Here is a 16532-nt window from a genome sequence, read left to right as displayed (position 1 = left end):
ATTTGATTTCAAGCTAATCCTAACAATATTTACTTATATTCATATAACTAAGAACGCGGAGGTCGAGCTAGCCAGATAAAACTTTTTTATAAAAGAAGGTATGGTGTTTCTTCAATGCAAAATTTACTTTAAAAAATCACTTTTTCATTAAGAAAGAACTACAAAACAAAGTAAATGTAAAGATAGAAATATATATTTTCAAAACATAAAGTTATTCAATAAAAAAATGTATAAAAATTAATAAAACTAAGTAGAACGTATAAGAAGTTGCTTATATTAAATTGTCAATAAAATAATTAATTATTATTAATTATTAATATTTAAATTATCATTATTAATATGTATGTTCAAAGGAACTTAATAATACTAACTAAAACGTATTAAAAGTCACATTAACCTTGCAGCATATTGATTTTATTATGTGCCCAAAAAGTAGCATGGACTTTTCCTTTTGCATTCACTGTTGATTTTAGTGAGTGACAAGCGAAAGGAAGCGATCGTGATCGCACATCGTTAGTGTCTGTGTGAAAATACGAACTCAAATTGCACAAAGTGCAACTTTTGGCCGGCTCTGATATAAAGCTTAAGTAATAGCATATGCACGTAAAAAAACTGAACAAACTCTTTTTTAAAGCAAAACCGGAATTGAAGCGAAGCCTCAAAGAAAAGAAAAAAATTAAATCAAAAGTAATACGAAAAAAATTAATTAGAATGAAGTGGAACCGAAAACTAAACTTGAAGCGGAATCAGCCCGAAACAATAATTGATTTCACAATTGCACTAAATGAAACAAAACGAAACCAAAGCTGAAACGAAACCAATAGAGAAACTGACATTTGGAAGAACGAAGACGAAATAGAATAGAAGAACGAAGACGAAATCGAAGTGAAAACCAGCAGTATATAAGAGAAACTGAAGCGAAATTGATATAAATGGGAAGTCAAACCGAAACTGAATCTGAGCAATTGTGAAATATAATCGTACTAATAGGTAGCAAATTTACACCCAGACCAAAACCGACATTTGTACGAACGAGGTCATGGCCAGAGTGGACACAAGTTTCAAACCGAAACTGGAAAAGAATTTTGAATGTGCGTTGTTTTTAAAGTTGTAAACAAACTGACTTAATCCTGTTGTTATGGTAACTAAGGCCAATTTGATCTATGCATATATCGATTATCAAAATGGCTTCTTGACCAATAGTTTTTTTAGAGCGAATAAAACAAGTGTAGACCATTATTACATCCCGACGTTTCGTAAGTCATTGTAGCATCTTCAGGGGGTATTTGGTAACTATTTTTAAAGCCTTGTGCTTAAAATCAAATCTCTGGTGCCATACCTTGCCTGTTTTTCCAGATGTATATTTATTCATAAAACCAAACAGATTAGTATTTTGAGTCATAAGTATTTTTTGTGATGCAGATTTAAAAATATGACAGCATCACTAAAGTAGGTTAATATGTTAGCTTGCATTTTTTCATAATATGGCAAAAAGTGCTAGTAGTCTATGGTGAAGTGACTGTTCCTTTATGGTGGGCATGACCTGAAACTAATTGCAGCTTTACGGTCTTCTTTTTATCCCTATCGATACTGTCGGACAAGTCCTGTTATTACTCCTATTTGCAGTGTCGGACAGGCCTTCTTTAGACCCCTACGGGAGCTGTCGAACAGGCCCTTTTTGCACCCCTATGGGAACTCTTGGCCAAATCATATTTTTACGGTTCTGTTTGAGAATGTCATATGATAGTAAATTTTTATGCCTGAACTGGTACTTTCCACCTTTACGGGAATACTTTATTACAAAAGGCTAGTGTGAGATCAATAACCCTTTGTAGAATGAAAGATGGAAAGGATCTGTCGCACCACCCTCTCACAAAACTCTTTGAAGGGGTTGGATTAGTGGAATATTAAAATTTTTCTGACCTCCATTTATTCCTGTGATTAGTACGCGGATTTCGTTCGAGAGCACTATTTAACATTTTGACCCTTTGGTGATCTTTGAAACATAATTTTTCCTGTAGGAGATCGACCAGATCTCGACGTCACATCAAGTCCAGAAGAAAGCCCATATTAAGAGAACTGACACACACCATGTCTTTGTCGAATGCAAAGCATATTTTTACAGCGCCGAAATGAACTTGAGATTGGTTGAGCGACATCTACTGCTCTATTTTATGTAAGACGAACTATTTGAGATCAGAAAAAGCCTTATCGTGCGATATGTCATGGCAGTTAATATTAAAGACAGGGCCATGAAACTTTCTAACAACATTTGCGGTCATAATCTACCAGCAAAACTGGCCTTTTTTAAAGCAAATTCAACCAACTCTTCTTGTGAATGGCTTTATAGAAATTAATTCTCAAATTTGATCTACTAAGCAATTAGAAAGGCTAATGAAGAAGCGTACGCGCTTTTAATTCCGCTGAAAATCGAGGCAACACTGAGGTATACTATCATCTCTAAGCCGATACTAAGCAGTCACTTATATCTACATAAACAAATCAATCATTATGTCTGCACATATGTACATACAAGAAGCGGAGAGATGTGCACAAACACATGCATATATCTGAGATGCTCACAAAAGTATGGAATCATCGGTCGAAGTATCACTCACATTATCAGTTGCGAAGTGAAGTTTAATCGCGAAGTACTCTTAAAATAGTTTAATAAAGATCATTTTGTAATACAGAATATTGGAGTGCTTTATTCAACAGTTTAGCGATACGAACATAAGCAGAAGGTTGCAAGCAAGGGGAATTTCACTAAATTCGTTACAATTGGTGTCAGAAGAGGAAGTGTTGAATAAATTCTGAAGATTCCGAATACAACTCGGACATGGCAAAGTTAAGTGAATTAAGGATCCAGCAACTGAAAAAGGAGTTGGAGAACCGTGGATTGAACACAACCGGCAAAAGATCGAACTTCAAGCACGGCTACGAAACGCTATGGTGTCGGAAGGATTTAATGTGGACGATTATGCCTTTCATCTTGATGGGGACGAGACAACAACAAAAATTGAAGAGTAGAACGGAAGTCCGAGTCCAGTCGCAAGTGGCGAGAATAATGCGATATTGGCTTTGTTAACACAGATATCGGCAAAAATGGAAATCCAGGAAACACGCATAACAGAAATGTCATCACAAATATCCACAAATATGTCATCTCAACTGGAATCACAGGAGAACCGTATAGCATCTCAACTGAAAGAACAGAAGACATATATGGTATCTCAGTTGGGTAAGCAGTTGAAAGCACAGGAGGCCCGCATATCCTTGCAGCTGGAGGCACAGGAGATAAGGGTATCATCGAAATCAGTTTGAGGAAAAAATCGAGGCCCAGGTGGATGCTTTGAGAGGACGTATTGAGCAGTTGCAACTTAATCGCCCGGCTGCTTCAGCGAGTAATACGAAGGTAAAAACTCCATCTTTTCACGGTTCTGTTCCTTTCCAAGTCTTTAAGCTACAGTTTGAGAATACCGCAGCAGTGAACAACCGGAGTGCTCAGGTTAAAGTTGCTGCATTGTTCGTGGCATTGAAATGGCCTGCAGCTGAAATCTTGCAGACAATTCTGGAGTACGAACGGAACTACTATGAAACATTGATAAGCGCTCTAGAGAGGCGATACGGAAGCGAACACTGAAAACATATATACCAAATTGAGCTGAGAAACCGTTACCAAAAAGCCAATGAGACTTTGCAGGAGTTTGCGTCGGATGTTGAAAGATTGGCTCATCTCGCAAATGCAGACGCACCCGTTGAATACACCGAGAGGGTTAAAATTCAGAGCTTTATAAATGGAATACGGGATATGGAGACGAAGCGAGCGACATACGCAAACCCAAAACCTACATTCACAGAAACGGTATCACATGCTCTGATTCAGGAAACAGCATCGCTTCTGTGTAAGCCGGCGTTCAAAGCACGCTGTGTGGAGGTAGAAAGGCCGGGCTGGGTGAAAACAATATTGCAGACTCTGAAAGGATCGCAAACGTGGAGTGAAAGAGCTATCCAATGCTTCAAACTCGGGAAGCCCGGTCACATTGCACGTCATTGCGATCTTGATCCTAGTGGTTTCAACAGCATTGGTGGTCTTAATAAAAAAGCTGGAGGGGATGAGCAAGAGCGATTAAAACTTCGAGATCGAGAGCTAGCTCTAGCTATTGAATGTCCTGTGATATCTGTGTCGCATATTGGAAGGAAATCAAGCAGTCTAACCGTCAGAGGGAATGTGGATGGCAAAGAACGTGTACTGACTGTAGATACGGGCGCATCTCATTCTTTCATCCGATCTGATTTCGTTAACAGGAGAGTAAAGCCTATACCTGGAGCAAGGTCGCGTACGGTCACTGGCGAGTATAACCAAGTCCGGGGAGAAGTGATCTGTGAAGTCTTATTTGGGAAGGTCATGGTTCTACACAAATTTGTTGTAGCGGAGATTTTTGATGAAGTCATATTGGGAGTGGACTTCTTAGTTGACCATGACATCAGGATCGATATGCAGAGAAGGATTATGCGGTATAAGAACCAGGATGTACCACTCAACTTCAGTTTTGAGAAAGGGTTCAGCAGTAAGCGAGTGCTGGTGGAGAAGACTCGACAAAGACCATGGAAGTCAAAGGTAAAGGTTGATGGAACGAATTAGCCAAACAAAGCAAAATCAAAGATACCTGCGAGAGAAACACTGGTATTGACAAACCCAAAAGGAAAGAATTTCGCAGAAAGAATGCAAGCCAGGGCACACTACTCTTGTGAAACGTGGCAACGATACTGATTATGCGAAGCCAATCCGTCAAGCGCAAGCTCTACGAAGTAGTTCGTTGGCCAAACAGCAGAGTGTGTGGGAAAAAATCGGGATAAGACTGACCCTGGAAGGCCTTCGAATACAGCAACGAATAAAAAAATCTGTCAATTTTAAGGACGACGTGGACAATATTAGTTGTGCTTACGCCACGGCGATCACTGAAAATAAATAAAATAAATATTTCAGTAAATTAATATGTTTTAAGTGAAAAAATTGTAAAGTAAAATCAATGTAAGTATTTAGTAGAAAATGCCATATACTTGGTCGATGTTTATAAATTAGTTTATGTTTTTTGTCCAATAAATAGACTTCCTGAGGAAGGTGCAAAATAGCACCGAAATATGTAGAAGAAAAAAGAAAAAACCGCCGGCCGAAAAGTTCCATAAGACGCAAAAGTAAAATTTAAGTAACTCCCCTATAAGCTGCAAGCTTGAAACTTGGAATATAGTTCAGAACCCGATAACAATGCAATAATAAAAAAACTCGTGTCGCATGGATCGAAATATTTCAAAAAATCGTATTTGACGTCCGATTTGGTTCATATGTGGAACACATAATACATAGATGAATAGAAAGCGACCTATGGAAAAAATCGCCGCTAGGTAGCGCAGGGATCGAGATATTCAAAAAAAATCATATTTTTGGCCTGATTTGGTCCATATTTGGAACACCTAATACATACATGAATAGAAAGCGACCTATTCGGCTCATAATTGGAACAAATATTACTTACAGTCCGGTAGAAGTGACACCAAAATATTTTGGATTTCGAGGAAGGACAAGCATACGTGGCGCAGAGTCGAGTAAAGTCTATGGAAGGATTATGTATTGAGGACTTAGATTGCAACAAATTGTCTGGAAAGAGTCTTTGTAATATGGACTTACTAAATGAACTAAACAGAACGAGAAATAATAGGCAGTTAAATAAGAACTAAAAGGTTGAAAAAAAAATTTTTTTTAAAAAAGTTTAAGTTAAACGGTTTTATTGAAAACAATACTTACATGAAGTAATAATAATAATAAAAGATAGAAAATAATCAGGTAGGTCCTAGGTACTAGTCATCACACTCCTCATCAATCTAGGGCGTTGATCATACAATTACATAAAAGCGTTGGGCGCGTGAAATTTCTAAAAATGTAAGGCGTAGCATAACCTTATTAAGGTTCAGTTGCTCTTATATATGAGTATCAATAGAAACTTGATAATCTAAATAATTTGTAGATACAGTCACAGCTACATTTTTTTACCCAAAAAACCTGGAAAATATTTCTCCAGCGAAATACATATCTAGTTCCGGAGGTTAATTTATTATTCTTAGATCAGATAGTTCTCGAGTTGATACCCAACTTTGTTCTCCAATCACTATCCAACCTTTAAGAAATATTGTAAAATTTAGAGTTCTCGAGTTGATCTCGAATGTTATTATCTTTAAAAAATTATAATCCCACCTTTGAGAGATTTTGGGAAATGTACAGTTCTCAAATGAATATCTAACACATTTCTCCAGTTGATATCCTACATTGGATATCGAGTTGAGGTGGAGTTGAAAAAAAATCTCCAAGGTGGTACCACAAAAAGCAGTTGTTTATTGTGAGAAAAAGAAACTGGTTGATAGCAGTTTTGATCCTTTATTCATTAATAATAAAGTATATATACTTTATTTATTTTCGTTAAATAGTGTAGTATGGAATCTTACTTTTAAATCCAGTTAAAAGCACAAGTTGGGAATAAAAATTTTTTCAACTTAAGTAATGGCATATTTTGCTTTATAAAAATTCCCTCTTTTTCTGACTGCGCCATGATTCTTGAGTTGAGGCACTGTTTCAAACAACTCTTGAGATTTTAGAAGTATGCCTAGTTATCAACATGAGCTCTAATGGTACTTAAGCCCAAATGCTTATTGGGTATATTCAATGCCATTTCGAACGAACGCAAATAACTGAGTGGTTAACTAGAGTTTAAACCTGCTATCATAGGCCGCTTAAGCTCAGCTTAAACTTCATTTAAAGAATACCTAAAAACTGCAGAATAAGTTAAGGCGTAGTTTAACTGACAAACTGAGTTTAGCTTGTACTGAAAAACCGGACCTTACTGAAATAAGTATTGATTTCGATACACTGGCGTCTTGCTGTACTAAGGAGTTGTATGGGAAATATTGTAACGAATGTTAGCAGCACTGAGCGATGCTATCGTCTCTAAGCCGTGACGTGAATTCACATCCACAGATCAATCACTATGTATCTACATAAACGAAACAATAATTCCGTCTACACATATGTACCATGTACGTATACGAGCAGCGGAGAGTCAATGCACAAACCCATGCATATATCTGAGATACTCCTGAAAGTATGCAATGAGAAAAACTATAAAATTGTGCAATTGTAGTTACAGCTGAGAAGTTTGAGAGCTGCTGGACTAGAAGATTCTGGAAGCGCCTAGAAGATGCGAACGTTGAAATCCAAGAGTACAAAAGGCGGCAATTGTAGAGGCGCTGGAATTCAGTTTGATTTGAGTTGTCAAGCAGTTTCGATTAAGACGCTATCTAGTGAGCAAGAGCAGTATTATTTTGAATAGTAGAGTTTCATTTGAGCTATCTATCAGTTTGGTTATTAAGCAAGCTATTCGTTGCACAGTTTGAGTGTTATTGTGAAGTACTTTAATAAAGGCCATTTTGCATTATTACAAATTGGAGTTATTTATTCAACAGTTTAGAAATTCGAACTTAGCAGAGGATTGCAAATAAGAGGGTTTGCAAGTAAAATCGTAACAATATAAAGAAGAAGCAATTAGCTGATGTGGTAACGCCACCTGGTATTGAATTCGCCTTTATTCTTTTACAAATTTTAATAAAGTTCGCCGCACAGCTGATTAATTTCGCTTGCCTTGCAAAAAGCAATGCGCAGGGCCACGTTTTAACCACCCACAACACTGAAATCAACAATAACAAAAGCATACAAACATACTCCTAAAAACTACCAAAAAACAAAAAAAGATAAATAAAGCAATATATGAAATTCGCTCTAGATATTATGCGTCAAAGTCAGCATCAACACTAGCAACAGTCACGTGTAAATTTAACAGCTTATAGCGGGGCCCGCATTTTAAAAGTAAAGCAGCAGCGAAGCACGCAAACACAACACACGCGACAACAACAAAATAAAAGACGAAATGAAAAATTACGGGAGGGTGTAAAAGGGGTGTCGAACAGCAGTGTCAAGTTGCCTGTTAGATGAAGCCTTGCCATTTTGGTGTATTTATTGCTAGATTTAGCCCGTTTTTAGACAATAAATTAGACGATAAAATTAAAACCGTATACATGCAACACTGTTGTTCACGCACATCGATTTTAGATAATTTTACCAATAAAATTTGTTCAACCCTTTCCTGACTTTAAAAACGCAGCAATGCAAAGTATCTGTGTAAATTTTCACTAAAATATGTGACGAATGAGTTCAATGTTCACTTAAATTTGAAAATATTTAGGGTACTCACGTAGGTTCGTTATAGATTCATCTGTTTTACGCGAATTGTGTAGAAAGTATATACACATAAGCAAATAAGCTGATAAAAGGGTCACATGAACACCGCAATTGTATTATTGTGTTTATGAAAAGAGAATTTATAGTTGATCAAAAATTCTCAAGTTTTTACGGTTATAGAACACATTGGTCTATCAATATTATATCGATGTTGATTCCATCACTACATACAATCTCTAATATCTCTATTGGTCGATAACAAACTTACCGAATATTTGTGAATTTAACAGCGCGATTTAATGCCACTTGTAAGAAAACTTCACCCCAAAAATATATTCCGAACCAAATAATCCTTTTAGCCTTTGAGTGAATACGAGTTTTTGTAACGACTTCCTAAAAGTAAGCATAAGCGGATATTCACATACAATGCGCTTGTTTGATAGGGCGTGAGATATAAAGTGTTACCATCCTGACAAGGGTAGAATCTTTTTCGCCAATATTCAACATTTTCTTGAAAATATTTTATTAAAAATAATTGTCTTTACAATTTACATGTTTTAAAATACCAGTACCTTACTCAGCAAACAAACTAGAATCACCGAGACAGTTAATGCTTGACTGTACAGCTTTTTCCACAATTGGGCGAAAGCATTTTCACCTTAGTCCTCTAAGAACTCCGAAAGACTTATCCTGGGTCCACATCGGTCTTATTCGAAATTACATTGCTGCTATAGTTTACGTCACCAATATATGGTATCAAAACTGACCTCTATGTTGTCCAAGTGAACTTTCTTTGCCGGAGTGCCTATCACTCAACCTCACCTAACCTATGATAAGCAGAAACAGGAAACTTAAATCTAGAACCCTTGTTTTTGTTGAACCGCCCTTTTTTCAAAAGGAAAGTTTTTGTTGGGCTAGATGGGTTAGTTTTGACTTCTTACCTTACCTTCTTATCTTTATGGCTGTTACCGGTACTTGAGAACAGTTTCTATCCTAGGTTCCGATATAACGTTTGTGAGTACATTTGCGGTTATTGATCGAGAAAGAATCGATGAAAATGGCTGACGCCATCCAAGAATTACGGAAGACTGAAAGGGATAGGGAAATTGGAGGAGCAGATTAAGGTAAACTAGAAAATGCAGACGGGAGAGGAAATAAGAGATGAAAGGGTTAGACAAGGGAGAGGCAGGTGGATAGATAGAGTAAAACAAAACAGTGTCTGTCGGGTTTGTCTACACGTTACCACGATTGGCCGGATCTGTTCAAAATATAATTCTGATAAGCCAAAGTTTTTTTTTGCCATCAGGGTAATGTATAAGCTCTTATTAAAGCATCTTTGCCATAATAGCTCTGACGCAATATATTTTGACACCAGCCACCTCTTTCTGCTCAATGAGTCTATCTTAACGCTTGATTTATATATTTATTAGGCCGGGTCGATTTGTGGGGAGGCAAAAAAATCGCCCATTGCTCTGTGAAAATCATATTCTGGGGATCAAAATAAGAAACCTTGCAGAAGAAACCATACCTCTAAAACGAATTCTGATGTCCCCCCCCCCCCCCCTCCTTTGGGTCGTAGGGGCAAATTTTGAAAAATCCCACTTTGAAATGCCTATGTTTTTCCTTTTTGGAGTTTATTTTTCTCTTTAGAAATTTATTTAGTCAGAACATATGTAAATAAAAAAATTAATTTAACTTAGTAATAGAAAAGAAATTAAAAAAAATTATTAGAAATTAGCGTTTTTACAACCCCTTTTTAAAACCAAGGCATCACTGTGATGCATTTGCATGTCGTAAACACAGTTGTGTGGGTTTTTTATTCAACCGTTTTAAAAAATGAAGGTATCACTGTGACACAATTGCAGATCGTAAAATTGCTTGTGTTGTTTTTTTTTAAGCAACCACAAGACACAGCAGGTAGAATTGAAATTGCCCCTACCCAAAAGTTCGACCCAAAGGCGGGGACATCAGAATTCGTTTTAGAGGTATGGTTCCTTCGGCAAAGTTTCTTATTTTGATCCCTAGAATACGATTTTCACAGAGCAATGAGCGATTTTTAAATCGACACGCCCTAATATTTATATAGATAAATGTTTTGTCTCGGGACCAATACCGTCAATTCCAAGTTTTCCCAGATACTTATCCACAACTTCATGATATTTTTCCAGATGGTCAATCATCTCACTGAGGTCAGCAGTAAATTTCCATATTCCTTAGTTGTGGACAATGTGATGTTCTGAAGATTCAGTTCAGTTGACTAAAACTTTTCCATTGCCTCTCAAAGAATGGAAAATCAGACGAAGACGTTATTTTACTGAAAGTTACTTGATATTTCAGAAAGGCTTTAATGTAGTATGATTTTAGGATACTGAAAAAATCAATGCTGCAGATAAGTCAAAAAGCAACACTTAAATTTATGAGGGCGATTTTTGTCAAATACGACTCCTTTTTGTAATATTGACTTCAGCTCTCTGGTTATTGTATCATGAACTTATATTTTGGCAGGGTTATGAATTTTTTTTTTTAAATCGTTTTAGTATTTTTAATAGTAAACGTGAAATGACGTAAAAAATACATAAAAACCGAACGCTTTTAGCTTTTTCTGTTTTTCTCAACTCCAGCTCAAAAAAAAGACGCCTGGCAACACTCACTGGATATGCAGCGCAGCGTATGAATCTATTACCATCGTCACCTTGTGTTGCATATTCGCCGCGCCTTTGCCTCAGTTTATAGCAAGCATTGCTGACAATCGAATGGGTTTTGATAAATACGGAAGTGAATTCGTACCGTTATATGTTTAAACAGAAGAACGGGTGCTCGCGCCTAAAAGTAGATGAAACAAGGATATACTACAAGGTCTGCTAAGTGTGTGTGAGTATGTATGAAGAGGTGGCGTAACACATACGCAAAACCACGTGAGTGGGTGCATGGGTGTGTATTTCCATACTGCATAAGTGTGAGAACGAGGGTTAAGTTCACACGAATAAAAAAGGAATAGCGTTTAGATTTTTCGATGCGATAAAGGAAAAATAGCAAATATGTAGATATTTAACAACAAAATTCGGTGAAAAAATCTGAAAGTTTGTGAAAAGTTTAAGAATTTTTTATATTAGAAAAATAATGAAAGGATGTGATGAAAAAAGTTGGTTAGGAAAAATGGTTTGGAAGTGCATATTAAACTTTAAGAAGCAATAAAAAATTTAAGTGAAAAGATATTTAGAAAAAAGGTGCGCCCTTGAAAAAGTTTTGTGAAAATGTATGCGAAAAATCGCATGAAATAAGTATTATGAAAATTTAATAGAATGAAAAAAGTTGCACAAAATATTTTTGTGCGAAATTTCAAGGCTGATATTGTAATCAGATCGAAAGCTAATCCGTGAAAATCTAATTTATACAAAACTGTCAACAACAAGCATACAAGCAGCAACTAAAAAGCGCGTCGCAAGGTCTCATGAAATTTGGCCAAATTGCAAAAACCAACAAAAAGCTGTCCCAGTCAAGGCAAACAAAATAATAAGCCATTCGTCCTTTAACAGCACCATATAACACCCCCACGACACGCCTTCTAACTGACAGTGCGTCGTTTAATTTACGAAAAGTTCACACAGTGGAAGTTAATTGACCTTCAACAGCAAAAGGAAGCTAGAAGAAGAAGAAGAAGCCGAATTCGTGACACAATTTAATTCCGTTATAAAAACAAAATTAAAAGCATAAAATCAACTCAAACTCTAAGTTCACGCCCCTCATTTGTTAGTACCTTTCATCGATTATGCCCAGCACAAGCAATTATGGAAAATTCACCATCCAATTCGATTGAAAAACAAATTGATAATTTCCTGGAACATTTCAAACGTAGCGCCTCTAAGGCAATGGATGCTGATTGGTGTGGTGGTAGTGGCGGTTCAGCGACGTCTGGTGGCAGTGGTGCCAGTAATGCATCAAACAGTTTGGCTGCTGGTCTTGGCTTAGGCGTTAGTGTTGGTGCTGGATCTGTTGATGGTATTTGCAGTAGCCTTTTTAGTGTTGTGACCGCCACCACGAATGGTAGCGCTGTCAATCAATCGCCAATAAATCAAACACAGCAACAGCAACAACCACTACCGCATCCACTTCTGCAACGCACAAAAAGCCGTTCCAGTTGTTTGGATATTTCAGATTTATCAGGTTAGTTTTTTAGTGTAAGAGCGTATGGTGTAAAAGGGTTAAGTTAATCCTGCTACAAATTATTGCACGAATTTTATTGTGTGAATTGAACGATATTCATTGTGCAACTTATGGTATGACTAGTTGAATTATAAACTTTTGTAACTGCGCTGCACAAAAAGATGGTGCAGAATATTGAAATAAAATAAAGGGCGATCCCCACTTTCATGCGGCTGCACCGTATACACGGCTCCACCCTCTCCTCATCTCACACATGCTATTACTCCAATTCAACATCTTAAATCTATTGTGATTTCAAAAATAGTTTTCGATCACGGATCTTAACACACTATACGGGCCCAGATAGGGAACGTTCGAAACCCGTGAACTTACCCCTCATTTCCAAAGTTAATACATTCGCGATGACCGTATGAATATTTTTCCATTAGCAATTGATTGCTTAACTGATTTTTGAAATATTCTAAAAAAAGTTTAAGTTCTTATCCCATAGCTCGGCTTTTAATAGCAAAATTAGGTTGCATAACATGCAGGTTATACCTCAGAACCCAAGTGTCTGCCTACAAGGAATATATATGTACAATGGCTTTTCATAGGAAAATGTGGAGGATTTTTCCTCAGAGTCAAATGTGCTCGTCAGTAATTAAATATATTCTATAAAATAAAGTAATATAGAAAAAAAAAAATAACAACTAATAAAATAATAAAAAACAAGTACAGACGGGACTGTCTTCGCAGACTTCATATATAAAGTTGCACGTTTCTTGTAGTCTGCATGAGATAGCTATGACCACATGAATCTCTTATTTAAACTATAGGCGACGTTTACATATGTAAGTATTCGAAGAAATTTGTAGCCTCTAGCTTTTAAAGTGAGGCAGAAGTTGCGAAAAGCTCCTTATCTGAACAATCGGGTTGTATGGGGCAGAGCTGGGGAACTTCGATTAGAATTAGAAATCATTACGATTAGAAAAATAAAATAATCTAATCATTGGTTTTTTTTGATTCTTTAATATTTTAGATTACTAGATTAAAATTAATCAAAAATCTAATGGCGATTAGGGACGATTAGCATCTCTAATCAAAACTAATGAAATCTAATCAAAAAAAATTCGATTAGATTTGTCGATTAGTTTTGATTAGATTTGATTACATCAACTATTTTTAAATGTGTTTGTTGTTTTTTTCGTTTAATTCATAAAGTAACAAACTTAAAAGAAATTTTATTCAAAATTTCACTGTAAACATAAACCTTATTAAACAAGTAAGGACGGGATTGTCTTCGGCTCATAGCCCTGGTCATTTCGGTACACTTATTGGTGGTTCTATCTCCTCTTTTTCTCATACTAATTGTAGTATAAAAATTAAAGGCACGTTCTGAACAAAAAACATGAGATTCTCGACGCTTCAAATGTATGCTGATTTATATCACATATGTATCACAAAAAGTTTATATTCGACTTCATTACTACCAACTTTTCAAAAGAAAATTCAGACAATGAGTTCCGTCTTGGGGTATTGACTATTCCTGCAAATGAAAAGAGCCTTTCGACGGGCGCTGATGACGTAAGCGGGGTATTGTACGCTAGACACCCTTCCTTCAGTGCACCATATTTATTCCAAATTTCAGGACCTGGTGTCGGGTCATTCAAATACGCATATAGCTGATTGCTAACCACTTCTTTGAAACCGTTTGACTCGTTTGGTGAAATTGGTGTTCTGGGAATTAACGCCTCCTCATCATGTTCTGGAACCAAAATAATATTTAGTTTGAAAAATCATATAATATAGATGAAATTACCTTCATCATTGAAATCATAAAAAGAGCTTTCATAGTCCAACTGAGGTAGTTTATTACTCAAAGAAATTAACGCAGGAATAATACAACCATATTTCACATTGGCTTCACTTTGGAGAAAGTCCAAAATTTGGGAAATAGGCTTCATTAGCAGCTTGTACGACTCCAAATATTGAAAATCATCTGATATAAAAGGAGACAGATGCAGCTCATCGGAAAGCTCGTTCAATTTCTCCTTGTACTGTAGTAACTTCAGGATTGCATCATATAGTGAGTTCCACCTAGTTACTACTGGTACAACAGAGCTGAACCTAAAATGTTCTGAATGATTTCGGAGGATTTTGGCCATTTGCACTTTTTCCAAAGGTGATTGCACTTTTTGATCATCTGTGAGAAATGAATTTTAGTTGCATTTCAAAAAAAAATAAAAAATATGTGTAGATATTACCATTGAGTGCTGAATTTCCATTGTTGGTTGGTTTTTCAAAATCATGGCATAGTCAGTGCTGGCTAATAAATTTAACGAGTGAATATTTAACAAAAAAAAAACGAGAGTATATACAAAAATAAATAAATTTTTTTTTTAAATATTTCAAAATAGTTGATCTAATCAAACCTAATCAAAACTAATCGAGAAATCCAATAGAATTTTTTTTGATTATTTTTGATTAGATATGCTAATCGTCACTAATCGCGATTAGATTTGTGACCAGTTCTAATCTAATCAATAAGAAATCGATTAGTATAGCCAATTAATCCTAATTAATCAATTACTCTGCAAAATAAAAGTTTCTAATCCTATTACTAATCATTAAGATTAAAACATAAAAATAAAAAAAATAAATGTAAGGCGCAATAACCTCCGAAGAGATCTAAGGCCGAGTTTCTCTTCCAATTTGCATCGTGCTCCTCTTGATTTTTCCCTACAAATTGGCCGGACGGGACCTACATGTTTTATGCCGACTCCGAACGGCATCTGCAAGGCAGATGAGTTTTCACTGAGAGCTTTTCATGGCAGAAATACAATCGGAGCGCTTGCCAGACACTGCCGAGGGGCGACCCCGCTTAGAAAAATTTTCTTCTAATTGAAAAATCTTATTTCTAAAATTTTGATGTTGCTTTGCCCGGGAGTTGAACCCAGGGCATACGGTGTGATAGGCGGAGCACGCTACCATCACACCACGGTGGATTACTAATCATTATTCCCCAGCTATGGTATGGGGTATACATTATATATACATATGACCGAACCTTGCAATTTTTTTATTTATAATAAATACTATATACATAATCGTTTGGTTAAATTTTGAGCTTATAGCTGTTAAAATGTTGTAGAAATTACGAAATGTTTCTTATCTGAACAATCGGTTGTATGGGATATATGCAATAAATATGACCGATATCTACAATTGATTAGATTAAAATGAATCAAAAATCTAATGGCGATTAGGGACGATTAGCATATCTAATCAAAACTAATGAAGTCTAATCATAAAATTCGATTAGATTTGTCGATTAGTTTTGATTAGATTTGATTACATCAACTATTTTTAAATGTGTTTGTTGTTTTTTTCGTTTAATTCATAAAGTAACAAACTTAAAAGAAATTTTATTCAAAATTTCACTGTAAACATAAACCTTATTAAACAAGTAAGGACGGGATTGTCTTCGGCTCATAGCTCTGGTCATTTCGGTACACTTATTGGTGGGTCTATCTCCAAACAAGTAAGGAAGGCTAAGTTCGGGTGTAACCGAACATTACATACTCAGTTGAGAGCTATGGAGACAAAATAAAGAAAATCACCATGTAGGAAAATGAACCTAGGGTAACCCTGGAATGTGGTTGTATGACATGTGTATCAAATGGAAGGTATTAAAGAGTATTTTAAGAGAGAGTAGGCCATAGTTCTATGGATGGACGCCATTTAGGGATATCGCCATAAAGGTGGACCAGGGGTGTCTCTAGTTGTACGATATGGGAATCAAATGAAAGGTGTTACTGAGCGTTTTAAGAGGGAGTGGGCATTAGGTCTATAGGTGGACGCCTTTTCGAGATATCGCCATTAGGGTGGGCCAGGGGTGACTCTAGAATGTTTGTACGATATGGGTATCAAACGAAAGGTGTTACTGAGCATTTTAAGAGAAAGTTGGCATTAGGTCTATAGGTGGGCGCCTTTTCGAGATATCGCCATTAGGGTGGGCCAGGGTGACTCTAGAATGTGTTTGTACGATATGGGTATCAAATGAAAGGTGGTAATGAGTATTTTAAAAGGGAGTAATCCTCAG

The 16532-nt window shown here is 36.3% G+C and overlaps 1 protein-coding gene across 1 annotated transcript in view; it reads left to right on the top strand.

Annotated features, from left to right (window-relative positions):
* The first annotated feature begins 11048 nt into the window (after positions 1-11048).
* Positions 11049-16532, top strand: part of LOC137245345 (uncharacterized) — a 37763-nt gene continuing 32279 nt past the window's right edge. Inside the window, exon 1 of the mRNA XM_067775851.1 lies at positions 11049-12451. Coding sequence (XP_067631952.1) covers positions 12076-12451 — 376 coding nt within the window. The 5' untranslated portion in view covers positions 11049-12075. The remainder of the gene's footprint in view (positions 12452-16532) is intronic.

This window comes from Eurosta solidaginis, chromosome 3 (genome assembly GCF_040869045.1).
Source record: "Eurosta solidaginis isolate ZX-2024a chromosome 3, ASM4086904v1, whole genome shotgun sequence".
In the NCBI taxonomy this organism is placed as follows: domain Eukaryota; kingdom Metazoa; phylum Arthropoda; class Insecta; order Diptera; family Tephritidae; genus Eurosta; species Eurosta solidaginis.
This window is presented reverse-complemented; position numbering and strand designations above follow the sequence as displayed.